The sequence below is a fragment of the Zootoca vivipara genome, chromosome 3, assembly GCF_963506605.1.
Source record: "Zootoca vivipara chromosome 3, rZooViv1.1, whole genome shotgun sequence".
Classification (NCBI taxonomy): domain Eukaryota; kingdom Metazoa; phylum Chordata; class Lepidosauria; order Squamata; family Lacertidae; genus Zootoca; species Zootoca vivipara.
In genome coordinates, this window is record NC_083278.1 from 105734539 (window position 1) to 105749863 (window position 15325).

The 15325-nt window shown below is 40.3% G+C and overlaps 1 protein-coding gene across 1 annotated transcript in view; it reads right to left on the reverse strand.

The window, feature by feature from the left end:
* The window catches only part of FBXO11 (F-box protein 11), a 64272-nt gene that overhangs the window by 2671 nt on the left and 46276 nt on the right, over positions 1-15325 (reverse strand). The window contains exons 6-19 of the mRNA XM_035111069.2: positions 15184-15267; positions 14964-15096; positions 11285-11391; positions 11081-11192; positions 9872-9978; positions 9633-9770; positions 7235-7452; positions 6462-6547; positions 6279-6373; positions 5086-5208; positions 3574-3659; positions 2035-2111; positions 1798-1941; positions 1173-1283 (exon numbers count right to left, since the gene is read on the reverse strand). Coding sequence (XP_034966960.2) covers positions 1173-1283; positions 1798-1941; positions 2035-2111; positions 3574-3659; positions 5086-5208; positions 6279-6373; positions 6462-6547; positions 7235-7452; positions 9633-9770; positions 9872-9978; positions 11081-11192; positions 11285-11391; positions 14964-15096; positions 15184-15267 — 1621 coding nt within the window. The remainder of the gene's footprint in view (positions 1-1172; positions 1284-1797; positions 1942-2034; positions 2112-3573; positions 3660-5085; positions 5209-6278; positions 6374-6461; positions 6548-7234; positions 7453-9632; positions 9771-9871; positions 9979-11080; positions 11193-11284; positions 11392-14963; positions 15097-15183; positions 15268-15325) is intronic.

Sequence of the window (15325 nt, forward strand, 5' to 3'; positions counted from 1 at the left end):
TAGCACCTGGCTCCAAAGGTGGAGTCCAGATCGCAGCAGATCCAAGCAATTTTATACTCTTAACACCTCACTAGAGCCAGTAGGTATAGAGCCATAGCTATTTGGAACAACTCCACTGAATGACATGTACACTTTCTTCACTCAGACCTGGCAATGTACCCGTGTTTGACTGCATTTGTTGTTTTTTCTCCCCCTGTGCTCATCACCTCCCAAGCTTGCTTCATTGTTACAGCTCCAGGATATATCATGGAGCTGTTTGCATTGTAGCATGTTACTCCATGTTGTCTCTGCCTAGCAAAGACGCTTTTTTCTTCAAGTTTGACATGAGTGGGGAAGCAAAGATGCATTGCCAGCATGCTTGCAGTGGCCAGTTATTCCTTTAATGGTTTTTTTTAAAAAAAATTATTACATCTGAAGGCAGCCCTGTATCAGGAAGTTTTTAACACTTGATGTTTTACTATGTTTTTATATACAGTATGCTGTAAACTGCCCAGATGGAAATGGGTCAAACAATAATTAATGAGAGTGCTTTGTAGAATAACACATTGGGCAGATACTACAGTCCTGTGAGAAATTACAGGCTGCCTTGAAGTGATCACCAAAGTCAATCCTTCCTAAAAATTATGCTTTTCTATGGCATGGCCCTTAACCACTGGTAAAAAATAAATGATAATGACAGTGAAAAAATGAAATGTAACTAACAAGGCCTATGCATTATTTTACAATTGCCTGACATCACCTATGGTTTAAGGTGTGGGGGGGGGGAAATACACTGAATGTATGAGAAGTTATAACTTTTAAAGAAAAATAGTCACAAAAGTTTTGAAATATTAAGGAGGCTTCAAAATGATTTAAATAAAGTCTAAATCTTCAACAGTGAAAGAAAGAGTTGCCTGTTAAATTACTAATTCAGCAATTCACGTCTGGCAAAATGTGGTCTCTCTTCCTCCTCTTCAAAATTTTGGCCATTTAAAACATGGGTGGCCTGCCTAACCAGTAGTTTTTAAGGGAGAAAAAAGAAAACCACCACTGATATTTTGGACAATACAAAAGTTCACTGGTGATTTTAATACATTGTGAAATATCAGAATATTTGCAAATTACTGAAACACTCCTAGATCTGATGTCTTAACACTATTCTGAGATAAAGGCAATATAAATCAAATACAAACCAGCAGCAAATCCATCAAATATTCTATTTTTTCTTAACACAGGATGACTATTTGTGCTGATAAGGACCCCAGCTTGTGCATTCCTAAAAATATCATTCTCTTCAAGGAGACCTAAGACAGAATAAAAATTATCAGTCTGAAATTTGTTTACAAGCACAGAAAATAAATACTGAGTACAGTAATTGTTTGGGGTGATGGTAGATATATTGCTTTTTAACACTTAGAATATATAGACATACTGTATTCAAATATCAACATAAAAGTTTTCTGCAGAAAGTGGGAATTAGATGAACTCCAACAGCTATTTGAATTAGAAAAAAGTAGCTTGGTTATCTGAACAAGAAGAAGGGGTTTTACATATTCTTTCTTCAACCACAATTTGGAACTCTCTCAGAAAAGGCCACAATTTAGTAGTGAAATTTTGATCCTGCAATGCAGACATATTCTTGGTGGCCAAATAGAGAATTACAGCTCCTTTTTATATTAAATATGACTAAACAGCTTCTCAAAGGATCAAAATATGGTCACAGTGACAGTTGATTAAAGAGAACAAAGACTTCATTTTATTTTTAAAAGGCATCACTCTGGCTAAAAGTAAACATGATGAAAGTGAATGGACTAGTACCTCTGCCCCCATTAAATATACAGATGCCTCCATCTCTTCCATCATGGATTTTGTTTCTTCTTAATGTGGGATTGCTGTCTGTCTTAATCCAAACTCCAGCCATTGCGTTATCAAAAATTTCATTGTCTTCTATAAAGCCGAGCCCTTTCAAACATAAAATAAAACATCAAGATTTTGCATTAGGGTGAAACAGCTTCATGTTTTTAATTATAAGAATGAAGTAGAGCAGAAGCTTACCAGAATTATAAACAAGAATCCCACCATTCTGGCCTCCCCAAATTTTGTTGCGCCTAATTTTGGGGTTGCTTCCAGTTCTGTACATAAGCAAACAAAGAGGTTGCTCAGAAATAGCTTATTATTTTGTACAGGTGACATGAACGACATTTGATTATTTAAAAAGCATTATTAGCATTGTACCTGCATGATAAGCCTAGAGTATGTCAGGCACTCATACATTTCTTCCTATACCTTCCCCTCTCACCATGTATAGAAAACAATCCCTGAGGCCATGAGATCCCTGTTAAGCTGAATGCAGAATCTCTCCTATGCTATGAACCAACTCCAGACTCACAAAGTAATGTTTTGGCAGATAAAGGTTCTGAAAGTATGTACATGGCTGCACCAGATGTTCTCTTCTTTTTATTTTATTCTTTTTAATATTGAAGGGGGAGCTTAAATTCTTAATTAAGGTGCAATTTTTTTCTTGGCTAGCATTCCCACATCCTTATAATATTACCCACTCCTTTTCAATATTACTGGAAATAATTGTGAACACCCTCACCCCCACCCTTTTAGTCTAAGCCCTCGGATGCCTATCATCTGAACACATCATCTGAACATATCTTTATACTGCACTATAAAGAACAACGGATACAATGGGGCTTAAATGTCTACAATTAATTTTTTTATGGCACCTCTCATGTTCTAAAGTGACTCTATACCACACCCTGAAAAGTTGAGAAACTGAAGAGTATTTTTAGCTATGTAAAAAAATATTTCAGGTATGAGTGCTCTATGATGAAAGTTAAGAAACTGCTTGTGTGCACGGAAGGACTTTCCCATTCTTTTTCACCAGCCTGCAGCTCTTCACTGTGTTTAAAAGGGAAGGGAAAATATAATTCATATGGCACACTTGGTGAACTAAGTGTGTATTAATTTTTTGATGAAAACCAAGAACTCTGTAAAATGAACTCCTATTTTTGCAGATAGAAAAATGAGGATAAAAGACTGGGACTTACTCTGAGGCCATCCAATAAAGCCTTGACAAATGTTAGATCAGAACAGGGGTTGCTAACCTCCTTGACTTGGGGTTACACTCACTCATGGCCAGCTCTCTAGGTGTGACCATCCAACATTCATTCTCTCTTATATGCCCACAGAGGTAGCTTAATTATCACACCATCCCTTCTCATCAAATGATTATTCTGATGACCAGGAACGGGGTGATCTGTATCCTCGCCAGGGCACTGGACTCTATCCACTCCAGTGCTAGCATCATAGGGGTTCAGAGGAAATTGTCGGTCTCCCAGGCCAAATACAAAACTAGTCATTGAAAGACATGGGTCTGACGCTTCCAACAATTTCAAGCCCAGGATAAGAGCTACTGCCACGTAATAATCCTGCCAGTGGACAGGAAAGAAAAACAGCCAAATCTAAAGTAACATATGTAGTGCAATTGTTAAGATGGGGAGAAAAGTTGACAATTCACTGACTTAAGACAACTGGTTTATATATTAAAAAACATTTTGAAGCAAAACAAATGAAGATATACTTTACCTGATTTGAACCCCTGAGTACATATGGTTATAGATATCATTGTCCTCCAACACTCCATGTCCATTGTCATAGAAATAAACACCAACCTGGAGCATTAAAAAGACATTGGGAAATGGTAAATTAATTTTTATATCATGGCAATTTAAAGCCATGATTTAAACTGAGAAGAAAAGAGGTTGATTAAATCAAGTATCTCACTAATACTACTTCATGTATTTCCTGAACAATAGTGTAAATCTGACTACTAAAACAGGTAAAATAGTTTTATTTACACTGTTTTATTTTTTATAACCAGGCCTATCTTTGTTAGTCTGTATACATTTTGCATGCTTTTCTTTTTTTAAACCTGTAGAGATTGTATTTAAAATATTCCTATACAAGGTCTTTCATAATTATTACCAGCATCCCATATATGAGACTTTGTAAAGTTAAGTATGGGAATACAGGAGCCAACACACTGGGGATTTTTCCCCCTTGTTCCCAGTGTTGCTCCTTTCTGCTTATTGAGCAAACAAGAACAGTTTATTTTCATCAGGTAAAAATGAAATGCCTGTGTTTGGGAGGCATAGTGTAAATATTCATATCTGAGAAATGATCAAACTGGTTTTTCAATTAGAAAGAAAAGCCTCATTCAACATGAATGTAATACAGACACCGATTCAGTTTAGATTGTGATTAACTGCAGAGCTAACATGCTTACATCCACATTACTTAACAGTGGCTTAAGAGAATACTTCGTTGAATTGTTATATCTATTCATATACCACTTAATGCCAAAATGGTTTCTAAACTGTTTACAAAACAAAAATAACCTACTGTACAACACTGTTAAAATACAGAATTGAAATTACACCACATTTAAAATACACAAGCAATGCCATTGAACAGAATAAATGTCCATGATTGAAATATGCAACAAAACAATCCCAAACAGGTGCATCTTCCAGAACCAGAATGCCAACACAGATGGGGCCGACCACATTTCAGTGTGCATTCCATAACACTGCGGCCACCTGTGAAATAGCCCCCTCTGTGTCACCACAAGCCAATCACCAGGATGCGTCGAGAATAGCAGGATTCCACACCTGTTGAATTTAATGCCCTTTCTGGGCAATGGAGGGGAAGCCAGTCTTTCTGGTAACCTGGTCCAGAGTCTTTAAAGGTTTTATATCTAAGTAACAAGAGCTTAGAGCTTAAAACTTGTTCAGTGGCTAATAGGCAGACGGGACAAAGTCCCTTAGCACTGGCATGGTACGTGCCTGGTAAGCAGCCCCACTCGCCACGTGGGCTGCAGCATCCTGCATCAGCTGCAACCTCCAAACCAGTTTTAAGCCCCAATACTTGGACCTGGGAACCACTCGCCTACAGTGTATTTTCACTTTTTAAGAAACCATGCAATTTGGAATCCAAATGTTATTTCTTTAAATTTCACATTTTTTAAAAAAATCCAGCCATCTGGTAAAGAGTTTGAAATTAGTATTACTGCCACCCACATATTAAGGCGGGACATACCTGTTTACCACTATGTATTCTATTTCTTCTCAGCACTGGCGTGCTTCCTGTTGTCACCCAGACTCCAGCCAAGGTATTACTGTAAACTTCGTTTTCTTCAATCACACCCTGGCCTTTTTCATGCTGAAAGCAAAACAAAAACTGGTAAACACAAGCAGGACCTGCAAAAAAGGTTTATTTTTAAATGTTCCTACCTCCTATGTCAGCTGCAGCCCTGTTCCTTCAACTCTCTTTGTAGCCAGTTAATTTTTCTTTTCCAATTGTAACTCACCATTCGGTGGTTACTGAGCATGCTTAGTCCTCACTGGGGTGTTGAGGATCACCCCTTAATGTTTAAAAAGGTTTTTTTTACTTTTGCAATCCTCAAGGTTAGGGCCAAGCATGCAGATATTTCCCTCTAGTTTCTTAATGACATGTTTTTGCCTACAATCTCGGCAGCACTCTCCATCTTAGTTCACTGTTAGAAAGAGTGAATTTGCTTAAATGCTTTATTTCAGGCATGTCCAACAGGTAGATCGTGATCTACCAGTAGATCACTGGATGACTGCAGTAGATCACTGGTAGATCATTGGCTCCCCCCAAAGAAGCCGAACAACTGTGGCTCCCCTAAGAAAAGCTCAACATTTTACCTCCTCCCTGACCTTAACCCCCCCCCCTTCAATTGGTCTTCCTCCTTCCTAAAAAAAGTTCAGCAACTTTGACCTGAACCCCAAAAAGGAGGGTAGATCACTGCCAGTTTTTAACTCTGTGAGTAGATCGCAGTCTCTTGGGAGTTGGCCACCCCTGCTATATTTTATCAAAATCACAGATAGCCAATGCTATCTGTGAATGTAAGAGCCACCCTGCTGGATTAGACCGAAAGCCCATCTGGTCCAGGATCCTGTTCTCATAGTAGCCAGAGCCAGATGCTAGGTGAAGCCTGCGAGCAGGTCCCAAGTGCAACACTTTCTCCTCATCAGCACCTCCCAGCAACTGATATAGAGACATATTGCATCTGACAGTGGAGGTAGAACAGGCACCCCCAAACTGCGGCCCTCCAGATGTTTTGGCCTACCAGATGAATATGTTTAACAAGCTTTCCCTTCCAGGTACTTTCCCCAACCACACGTTTACATTCAACATTTTGAATGCCTGAAAAGGGCTCTAGCGAAAATATTTCTGAGTTCACATCAAAGCTACAGAGAGATGCTCACCACATAAATACCGCCATGTTGGCCATCATGAATCTTGTTGTGTCGAACAATGGGACAACTGTTAGTCCGAATCTGTATCCCTGCTAATGCATTTCCTGTTAAAAGAGGTTAAGTATAAAGAAAAATGTGGCACAAGGACACAAGGAGTATCAAATGCAGCAAAGCAAATATTCATTTTTTTACCATATATGTCATTTCCTTCAATAAGGCCTCTTCCATCACCAAATATGTAGACTCCACCTTGATTCCCATTGAAAATTGCATTACCCCTAAGGGTTAAAAGCCAGAGAAAACAGAAGTTGTCAAGCACCACGTAATCTAAACGTACATAGGCTGTACAGTGTACACAGAACTGTGGCTTCCAAATGGAAGACTAATTAAATTTGATTACACATAACACTGCTCTTCACTCTAACAGCTTAGAATGGTTTCTATGACGTTCCCAGATAGTCCCCATCTAGAAAGCTTATGGGGCTGGACTTGCATGATGGTTTAGAAATCAGATGATCTTCAAATATCAGTGGCAACACACACTACAATGCCATCCATGTTTCCTTTGATGAGCTTGTGATTGTTCCTCTGAATACAGGACTTGCATTTGGTGCCTTCTAAGTTTGATTCCAAATGCAGGACCTGCGGGAATAGGGTCAGAGCTCTCAAGTGGAGCCACTTCTTAGCAAAAAATAAGGCTTGAATTCTTCTTTTGGCTGGAATCTTTGGTAGCCACAGCTTGAATTCAAGTTGGGGCTACAGAAGAAGAAAGGAAGAATCCAGAGTGCACTTAAAGAGTGCACTGCTGATTCTTCAATTGAAGTTGAATTACCTGATGTCATATGATACCAGGTGACTGACAGGTGGTGACGCTACCCATTTGTCAATAATGGCCCACAGAGGGTGGGCCAGTCCCCACTTCTGTCCAAGGGCTTGAGAATCTAGGCCAAAATAAAGACAGGTACCTTATTGTTGGGTCACTGTTTGAAGTAATCCATACACCTGCAAAATTGTTTGCATAGATCTTATTTTCTATAAATTGTCCTCTTCCTTTTTCATGAACATAGATTCCTCCAGTTTGACCATGGTGGATTTCACAACGAACTACCGTAGGGTTGGCATAAGCTTTCACTTCAAAACCTGCTATTCTATTTCTATGTATGTTGCAGCTTTCAAAATAACCCTGAAAACAAGGAAGAAAATGGGGAGTGGTAAGGAAATATAATTGGGAGGGTGTTCCCCCCGCCCCCCAGCTACCTGACATTATAATAAAGATGGTACTGTGCAAAAAGACATTTAGACTGTTCTATCTATTATTTCTTTAAAACTGCAAGTGGTCATGTTGGCTTACGGAGTAATTTTTAAAAGACAGGACTACATGCTCCATCTGAACAACTGTAAAAGCACTTCAAGTATTGCACTAGAAAATAAGCCCATTTATTCGGTTGCACATAACACTAGCACAGTTTAACTGTAACATAACCACAAACCATGATTTAGCACAAACTTTTACAACCTCATGTCCCCAGTTGTTCGTTTTTTATACTACCCATCATGCCTGATCGCTGGCCATGTTAGCTGCGAACGGTGTGAGTTATATGGCTCACATGCTACCCCATCTGTAACAGCTGTAAGAAGGTTTTAGACTGAAGTTGGATGCTTTTCAAACCCTACATTGTGGTTAATCTTCCCTATAGTTAATAAAAGCAAGCCAGTTTAGTGAGCTGTGGCTTTAAATTGCCTTATTTCTACAAGCCATACCACTGGTCCTGTTAGCTAGGGATCATGGGAGTTGTAGGCCAAAACATCTGGAGGGCTGCAGTTTGGGGGTGCCTGGTCTAGTCCAACCCCCTGCAATGCAGGAATATGCAGCTGCCCCATACGAGGATCAAACCTGCAGCATTGGCATTATCAGCACCACGCTCTAACCAGCTGAGTATCCAGGTGTCAAAGCTTTTGAATTCAAAGCTTTTGAATTATTGTGGTTGGTTTGAAGCAGGAGGGGGGTGTAAGATTCACCAAGGCTCATCCTCATAATCCGAAACTATGGCTTCATGTTAAATCTGAACCAACCTAGAGCCTTGCAGAGAATAGTCAATGCCAAGGCCACATTCTCACATTAAAGTTCAATGTTACAAAGTCAACACCAGGTGATTTTGCCACATTGATGCCTCATGGCAAACATTTTCTTTCATATGGGGTAATTGCCATTATACACAGATCCGAGGCGGCATTTTCTAAAACCCCTGTTTGTACAGGAAAGTGGCTGCTGAGTAACAACAATGCTGTAGTGACACATAAGAGGTCTTTTTGGCTGTGGTGGCAAAAAAGGAGCTGTAAATTGTAAGGGGAATTTAGAGGACTAAATTGAAACTTAATTAGTGTAGCCATGGTGGTTCCTCTGTTATTGCCTCTCTCATAATTTCTAGTTACTGTTTTTATTTGAAGTTGTGTTATATTTTATACTGCTTGTGATTGTATGGATTTGTCATGGCCTTTGGCTAGTACAATAAACTTTCAACAAAACTAACAAATAATAATATGTCAAGTATATCCTGGCAAATGTAAATCAGCCCTAACAAGTAGTAACGCAAACACTGGAAAACAATAATTTCAGAACAAAGCAGAAGGTGAAGGGCAAGCTGAAAATAAAACATCAAGAATCTTCACATTAATTGGAATTCTCTTCCCAGTTTTTGAAATATGTTGTAGAAAGGAGCTGAATGTAATGCACCAACCAAAAATTGAGGGAGAAGGTCTCCTAAGAAAAATGATCTTGTGATCATCATTGTTGAAGATGTATGAATAGACAGTGATGGATATAAGACACTTTTCCATATCAATCCTACACTTAACCTCAAAATCCAATTATAAAACTTAGCCTGCGGGGCGGGAGGTGGCATGAATGTCAGGATTTCAGTGGCCTGCTTTTGAGGAGGTATTGTCGTCCTGTTTTAGGAACACAGTACCAATTTTTTGGTACCTATTGTGCCAAGAGGCTGACGTACATGAAGCAGCTGAAACACCCATTCTAAACCCTGGTTTAAAAAGTAAGGGTAGCCAGCACTTGTGAAGATGTAGCACTTCACCAAAGATTATGGCAATGGAGGCAGGCATTCACATGGGTGAGGGAACCTGCTGCACATTCCCAGGCTTCTAACCAGGCATTACTTCTGCTCTGGGTCTCAATAGTCTCCAATGTATATTATTTACTTGAGGGCCATGCAAAAGAGAACCCATCACACTGGAAACAGGTGGACAAAAAAAGCAGCTTTAACACTCACGAAAGCTCACTTTTCCCACAGAAATATGCACATCCCACCCACCCCATAAGCTCCCCTCAAAAGGAAAAGTATACATTACCATGCCGTGGTCAAACGTGAAAACACCAACATCGCGCCCATGATGAATATGATTCCTTCTAATAATAGGGTTTCCGTGGTTTTTGACCCAAATCCCAGCTAATGCATTATTGGATATCTCATTGTCCTCATATATTCCCTAAAAGATTGGAAAATAGTGTAAATTGAAGATGGATCAGGCAATTTTATTTTTGCAAGGCGGGAAAAACCCCGGGGGGGGGGATGGGAAAGGGTGTTCACCTGTGCGTGATCTGTAATGTAGAGACCAACATTTTCACAATCACTGATGTTGCAATGCTTGATAGTGGGACAAGCTCCTTGACCACTAACACAGACTGCAGAACCAACTGAAGAGGAAATAATATTTACATTTTAAAAACTGGAATTAGATCTGCCTTCATAAGAGACCTACAAATTTCATCATCCCCTAAAAATAATAAAAGAAAATGAAGTAACTTGGAAACACTGAATGAACTTGCTAGGTTCTTGCCAATTATCTTGGCTTACCCTTTCAGGATAAACTAGATAGTAGGGGCATGAAATGGCTTCAGATGAATCCTGAGCTAAAGCAGAGGGCTTAGGAGGGATTGTGTGGCCAGTGCATGCCCTTGCCCCAAGCCAGCTAATTCATTACCTTGCTTGCTCACAGCTGCACCATGTGAGCAGACCCACAGAGAAACAGGGAGTTGGGGGGGGACTGAGTTTGCACCATCCTGGTCCTTGCCTGGTTTGCTCTGTGTGTGTGTGTGTGTGTGTGTGTGTGTGTGTGTGAGAGAGAGAGAGAGAGAGAGAGAGAGAGAGAGAGAGAGAGAGAGAGAGAGAGCGCACTGCAACAGCTGTTTGGGACTACAATTCCCATCATCCCTAGCGAACAGGACCAGTGGTCAGGGATGATGGGAACTGTAGTCCCAAATATCTGGAGGTCCGGAGTTTGCCTATGCCTGATCTAGCTGCAGGTAGGAGTGTTTGTGCGGATGCAGGTGTGGTCTAGGGCCTGCCTTACTACATGAGAAGTGTAGCCCAGGCACTGCATGAAATAGGCCTGTGACCCTCAATGAGGGTGAGAGCCTGGTTGAAGGCAGTTTGGGTCAGTGGAGTTCTTCCTTAGTGGAAGAACAGGGGGAGAGCCAGGGGGAGGAGAGCAGCTAGGAGATTTAACGTCTACTTCTGACAGTGTGGGACACGTGTAGTACTGGGTCTTAGTTTACTATTCTGTGGTCCAATCCCCTAGCTGCATATTGGGTGAATGGTGGTAGATTAACGATTCTGGGAGGGCAGGTAGAAGGGAGTGGTCAAGATGCTTCCCAATTCCAGTAGTGATGGGCAGGAGAAGGCACGGTTGGATGGCTGATCACCACGGGGGGCAGATGCCTAGTTGTTTGGTCTCCAGCCCTTGTGCATCTTGTACACCTGTTACTTCATGACAGTTTTAACAGATAAATTACTAACCTGTACAAGTACTTCGAATAATACAATGGTCTATTATTGGGCTGCAGTTGACTGTAATCTCTAAGCAGTGGTGAGCATTGTGATGTTGTGCAGATTTATCATCAGGGTTAAACTGAAAGTAAATACAATTAAATTCGTTACAAGCCATCCATTTCTTTCAACTCAAGTAATTTCAACTTAAGTGCTTGCTCCCATGTTTCTTACCCTGATTGTCATATAACCAACGTAAGCATCCTCAGATCCCTCCATGAAGACAAAGGTTGAATCTCTTGTGTTTTCTATAATGACCTTATCTGCCACTTTCCCAGGTGCTGGAGGGGGAAATAATAGTAAAGCTGAAGGTTGAAAATGCACAGCATATTTCCAATACAACCTACAATTACGTTGTTCCAGCAATAAGGTTTATACTTCCATTGTGACTCAGGATAACAGCTCTGGCTCTTTAAATACAGACATTCAGTCTGAGATTCATTTATTACGTTCATTTTACAAGAAATAGAAGGATCTTTCTGTTAAGTTTTACCGAAGTCCAATTCTCAACAGACCAACTCCCAGGTTTTAGATGGAAACATTTCTTCAATTAAAAGCTAACAGAATTAATAAAGTGTCAACTGTGATTTCTATAACAATCATTATGTATTTGCTGAAGAATCTGCTTTAATGCTATACTTTAAATTAGACTCATAGAATTCTGGAGTGGGAAGGGACCTTGGTCGGAGTGCCAAATCCTGACCACTAGACCAGGGGTCGGCAACCTAAGGCCCATGGGCCACAAGAGAGGGTAGTTTAACCGGCCCCCAAGCCAAGTCACCCACTTGGTGAGTCCCTGTGTGCTACGCTAAGCCGGAACAGTGTGGCGCTGGAAATTGCATCTGCGCGTGTGCAGACGCCGGAAATCGCGGGCACGTGCGTTCACAATCCAACCCACAGAGGGATCTCCACTGGAGTGAACCGGCCCAGGCGGGTAAACCTTGTGGAGCCCTGCCTTAGACCATCAGGGACGTGCAGGGAAGGGACCTTGGTGGTCATCTAGTCCAATCCCAGCTCAATTAATGATCAGCCATGCAGAATATTACTAAAGCATCCCTCACAGACAACAGATCCCTGTTTCTATTTTTAACTATGAAGCTAAAATATTAGCTTTATTGAATAAATTGCAAGACATTTAATGCTAGTTAATGGCTCCTTATTTCTCCAAAACCTTTTTACACACTTCATTACTTTTTTAAAGGCAGTTTACAACAAATGAACACTAAGCCAGAACAGTGTGGCGCCGGAAATTGCATCTGCATCCAAATTAGTATCCAAATTAGTGTAAACCAATATACAGTCGTACCTTGGTTGCTGAGCACCTCGGAACTTGTACGTTTCGTCTCCCGAACAATCGAAAACCAGGAGTGTGTGTTCCGGATTTCAAATGATTATCAGATGCTGAACGTCTGGCGTGTCTTCCAATTGGCTGCAGGACGTTCCTGCAGCCAATCAGAAGCCGCATCTTGGTTTTTGAACAGTTCCGGAAGTTGAATGGACTTCCGGAACGCATTCTGTTCCAGAACCAAGGTACGACTGTACTGAGTTGGTTGAAGCAGTTGGATGTTTTTTCAAGAGCATGTGTGCTATTCTTAAGAAGCCAGCAGGGGGAGCAAAAAGCCACAATCCAACATTCTCATTTTGATGGCGGAAGTGCGAGTTTGCAACTTACATATCAGTCAGAATGAAAGGATCTACAAGCTAGATTCAGTATAGAAAATATTTATTTCATGCAGCTTTAGAATTTCTCCTATTAATACTTGTGAGCTAAGTAGTTATAGTCAATAACAAGATGTAAATATTGTTGACTGCCCCAGATGAGTGGTATCCAACTTGTTTTGGAGGGGGCTGAACTTCCCCCAAGGGATCAGATTCGTAGACCAATTGTGCTCTTGCAGCCAGTATTGTTGCTGAAACGGTATGTGGTCTCAAAGCATCTTGCATTGTCTTAAGCTGACCTACCAACTGCATCTCGTAACAACTTGCTTGGCTTACTGTGGCTGCACTGCCTCTGAACATGGTCCAGAAAGTTTTGATTATCAGACACAGGGCAGCAAACTGGTCAATATGCTCATCTTACACAACTACTTTGTCGTTTGCACTGGTTTCCAGTTCATTTCTGGGCCAAATATGGGGTTACCTCTGCTCACAAAATACTTGCACAGACCCTAAGACCATCTTCCTCATTTAAGTGTCCCTGCTGATCAAGACAAGGCACCTGGCTAGCAAAGAGAACTTTTCAGTGGAAGCTCACACGACACCTAACAGTGTGGTGTTTTTGGTGCCTGGTGAAGACATTTTTATTTCGCTAGGCACCATTTGAGTGATTTTAGACCCTGGGCTTTATTCTGAAATTGTTTTAATTGTTTTAAATTGTTTTAATCAGTGTTTGATTTTCTGTTCATGTTACAATTATTTTTATTTTATGGTTTAAAAATATTGCACACACTTTCTAGAAAAATGCTGCAAATAAATAAAGCAGAACAAGCCAACTACTTTAAAATAGCTGGTTAAAAGGGAATAGGCATACACACCACACAGACACCATACCATAGTTCTCTCTCAAGGAAGGAGCTCTTTTAACTGACAAGCTGAGAGAAAAGTGAGCAAAGACGCCTGCCATTCTCTACCTACCCCTTATTTCTGGGCAGCATGGTTGGGCTCCAGATTTGTATGGAATCAAAGCCCTGCTGCCACAGTAGTTAGTTCCTGTACGCTTTCTGTCATCTAACTGAAAGAGTATTTTCTTTTGATTAACATTGCTTGTCTGCAAGTAATTGCTCTAGTAATTATATATCTTTCTACAGTATTAGATACACACCTTATGTATCATCACCACAGACAGAAGAACAAACACATTCATTAGCTGTAGATTGGCATTCATTCTGTTTGGGCAAATGTTCTGTAGTTTGTGACCTTTACCTAAGCAGAAACAAGTCAGCTGCACCATTCACGGCTGAGAGCAAGTTTTCGCCATGATCTTTGGGGCTAACCTGCTGGGAACCGGAAGGGCCCTGCCCTGCCTCTCTCCACCCAGCTTGGGGCGAGACCTGACTGGCTCCATAAAGGACTGTTGCTGCTGCTGCTAGATAGAAAGGGCTCCTTTTAAAAATTGTTTTTATTTTTTATGTCATTTTATATTGTTATTGATATTAATGTTGTATTTTTAGTTTTAGATTTTATGATTTGTGTGGAAATTGTTTTCCATTTGGTTGTGTACCTTTTGATGTGTTCTATTTATTGTTTATGACTTTTGTTATGTTGGTAATACTGTCAATCTTGTCAAGTTGTAAGCCGCCTTGAGCATTGTTCTAACTATGGGAAGGCGGCTTACAAATAAAATGATGATGATGATGATGATGATGAACTACAGCATGACATAAAGGAAGTCCCATAAGTTGATACACAAAGTGATAGGCAGTATACTACACCTCTTGGTAATACCTCGGATGAGGGGTAGTAATTGTTGAGTGCTGACCACTATCTCTTTTCTAGCATAACAAGTAAAGCACATGGGTGTCTATTTTTTGTTTACATTAGTGACGTCCTTTCTAGCCAGTGGAAATGCAGTTATTCCACAACGTTTTCAATAAACAAAGTAGTTCTTCTAAATAAACATATTACAATCTAATACAGATCTTGGGAGATTATATCTTTTTATTTGGGCAGTAGGTAATTTGAAGATGCTCTTCCCCTCCCTCCAAAAAAATCCAATAAAAAGTGCTCTGTGAAACAATGGAGTACAATGGAGTCACATCATCCATGCTTCCTTTTCTTTCCCTGCTATCCAGAAACATTCAAGAGAGAACAGAACTTTATCTACTGATACTAGGATGCCTTTCAAATTAAATACCTGCACCAATCATGGTGATTGGAGATTCAATGTATATCCACTCGTCCGTGTATATGCCAGAATGAACAAAGATAAGTCCATCAAAGTGAGCTTCTTGAACCCCACCTAATGCATCTTCAATTGTGTCATAATACTATAATAAAACAAGAAGTAATTGTAAGACAAATAGCCACAGGAAAGGCATGTCAACATTCACTTGAATTGATTCAGAAAAACTTACCAACATGTTTTCTCTTCCTTTATATCTTGCTGGGTTACTGTAGAAATGTTCAGCAAATCCTGGCTTTACATGAGCTCCTTTATACTGAAAATGGAGGGGGAAAGCATTTTGAGGTAAGCCTACAATGAAGCACGACCTATGG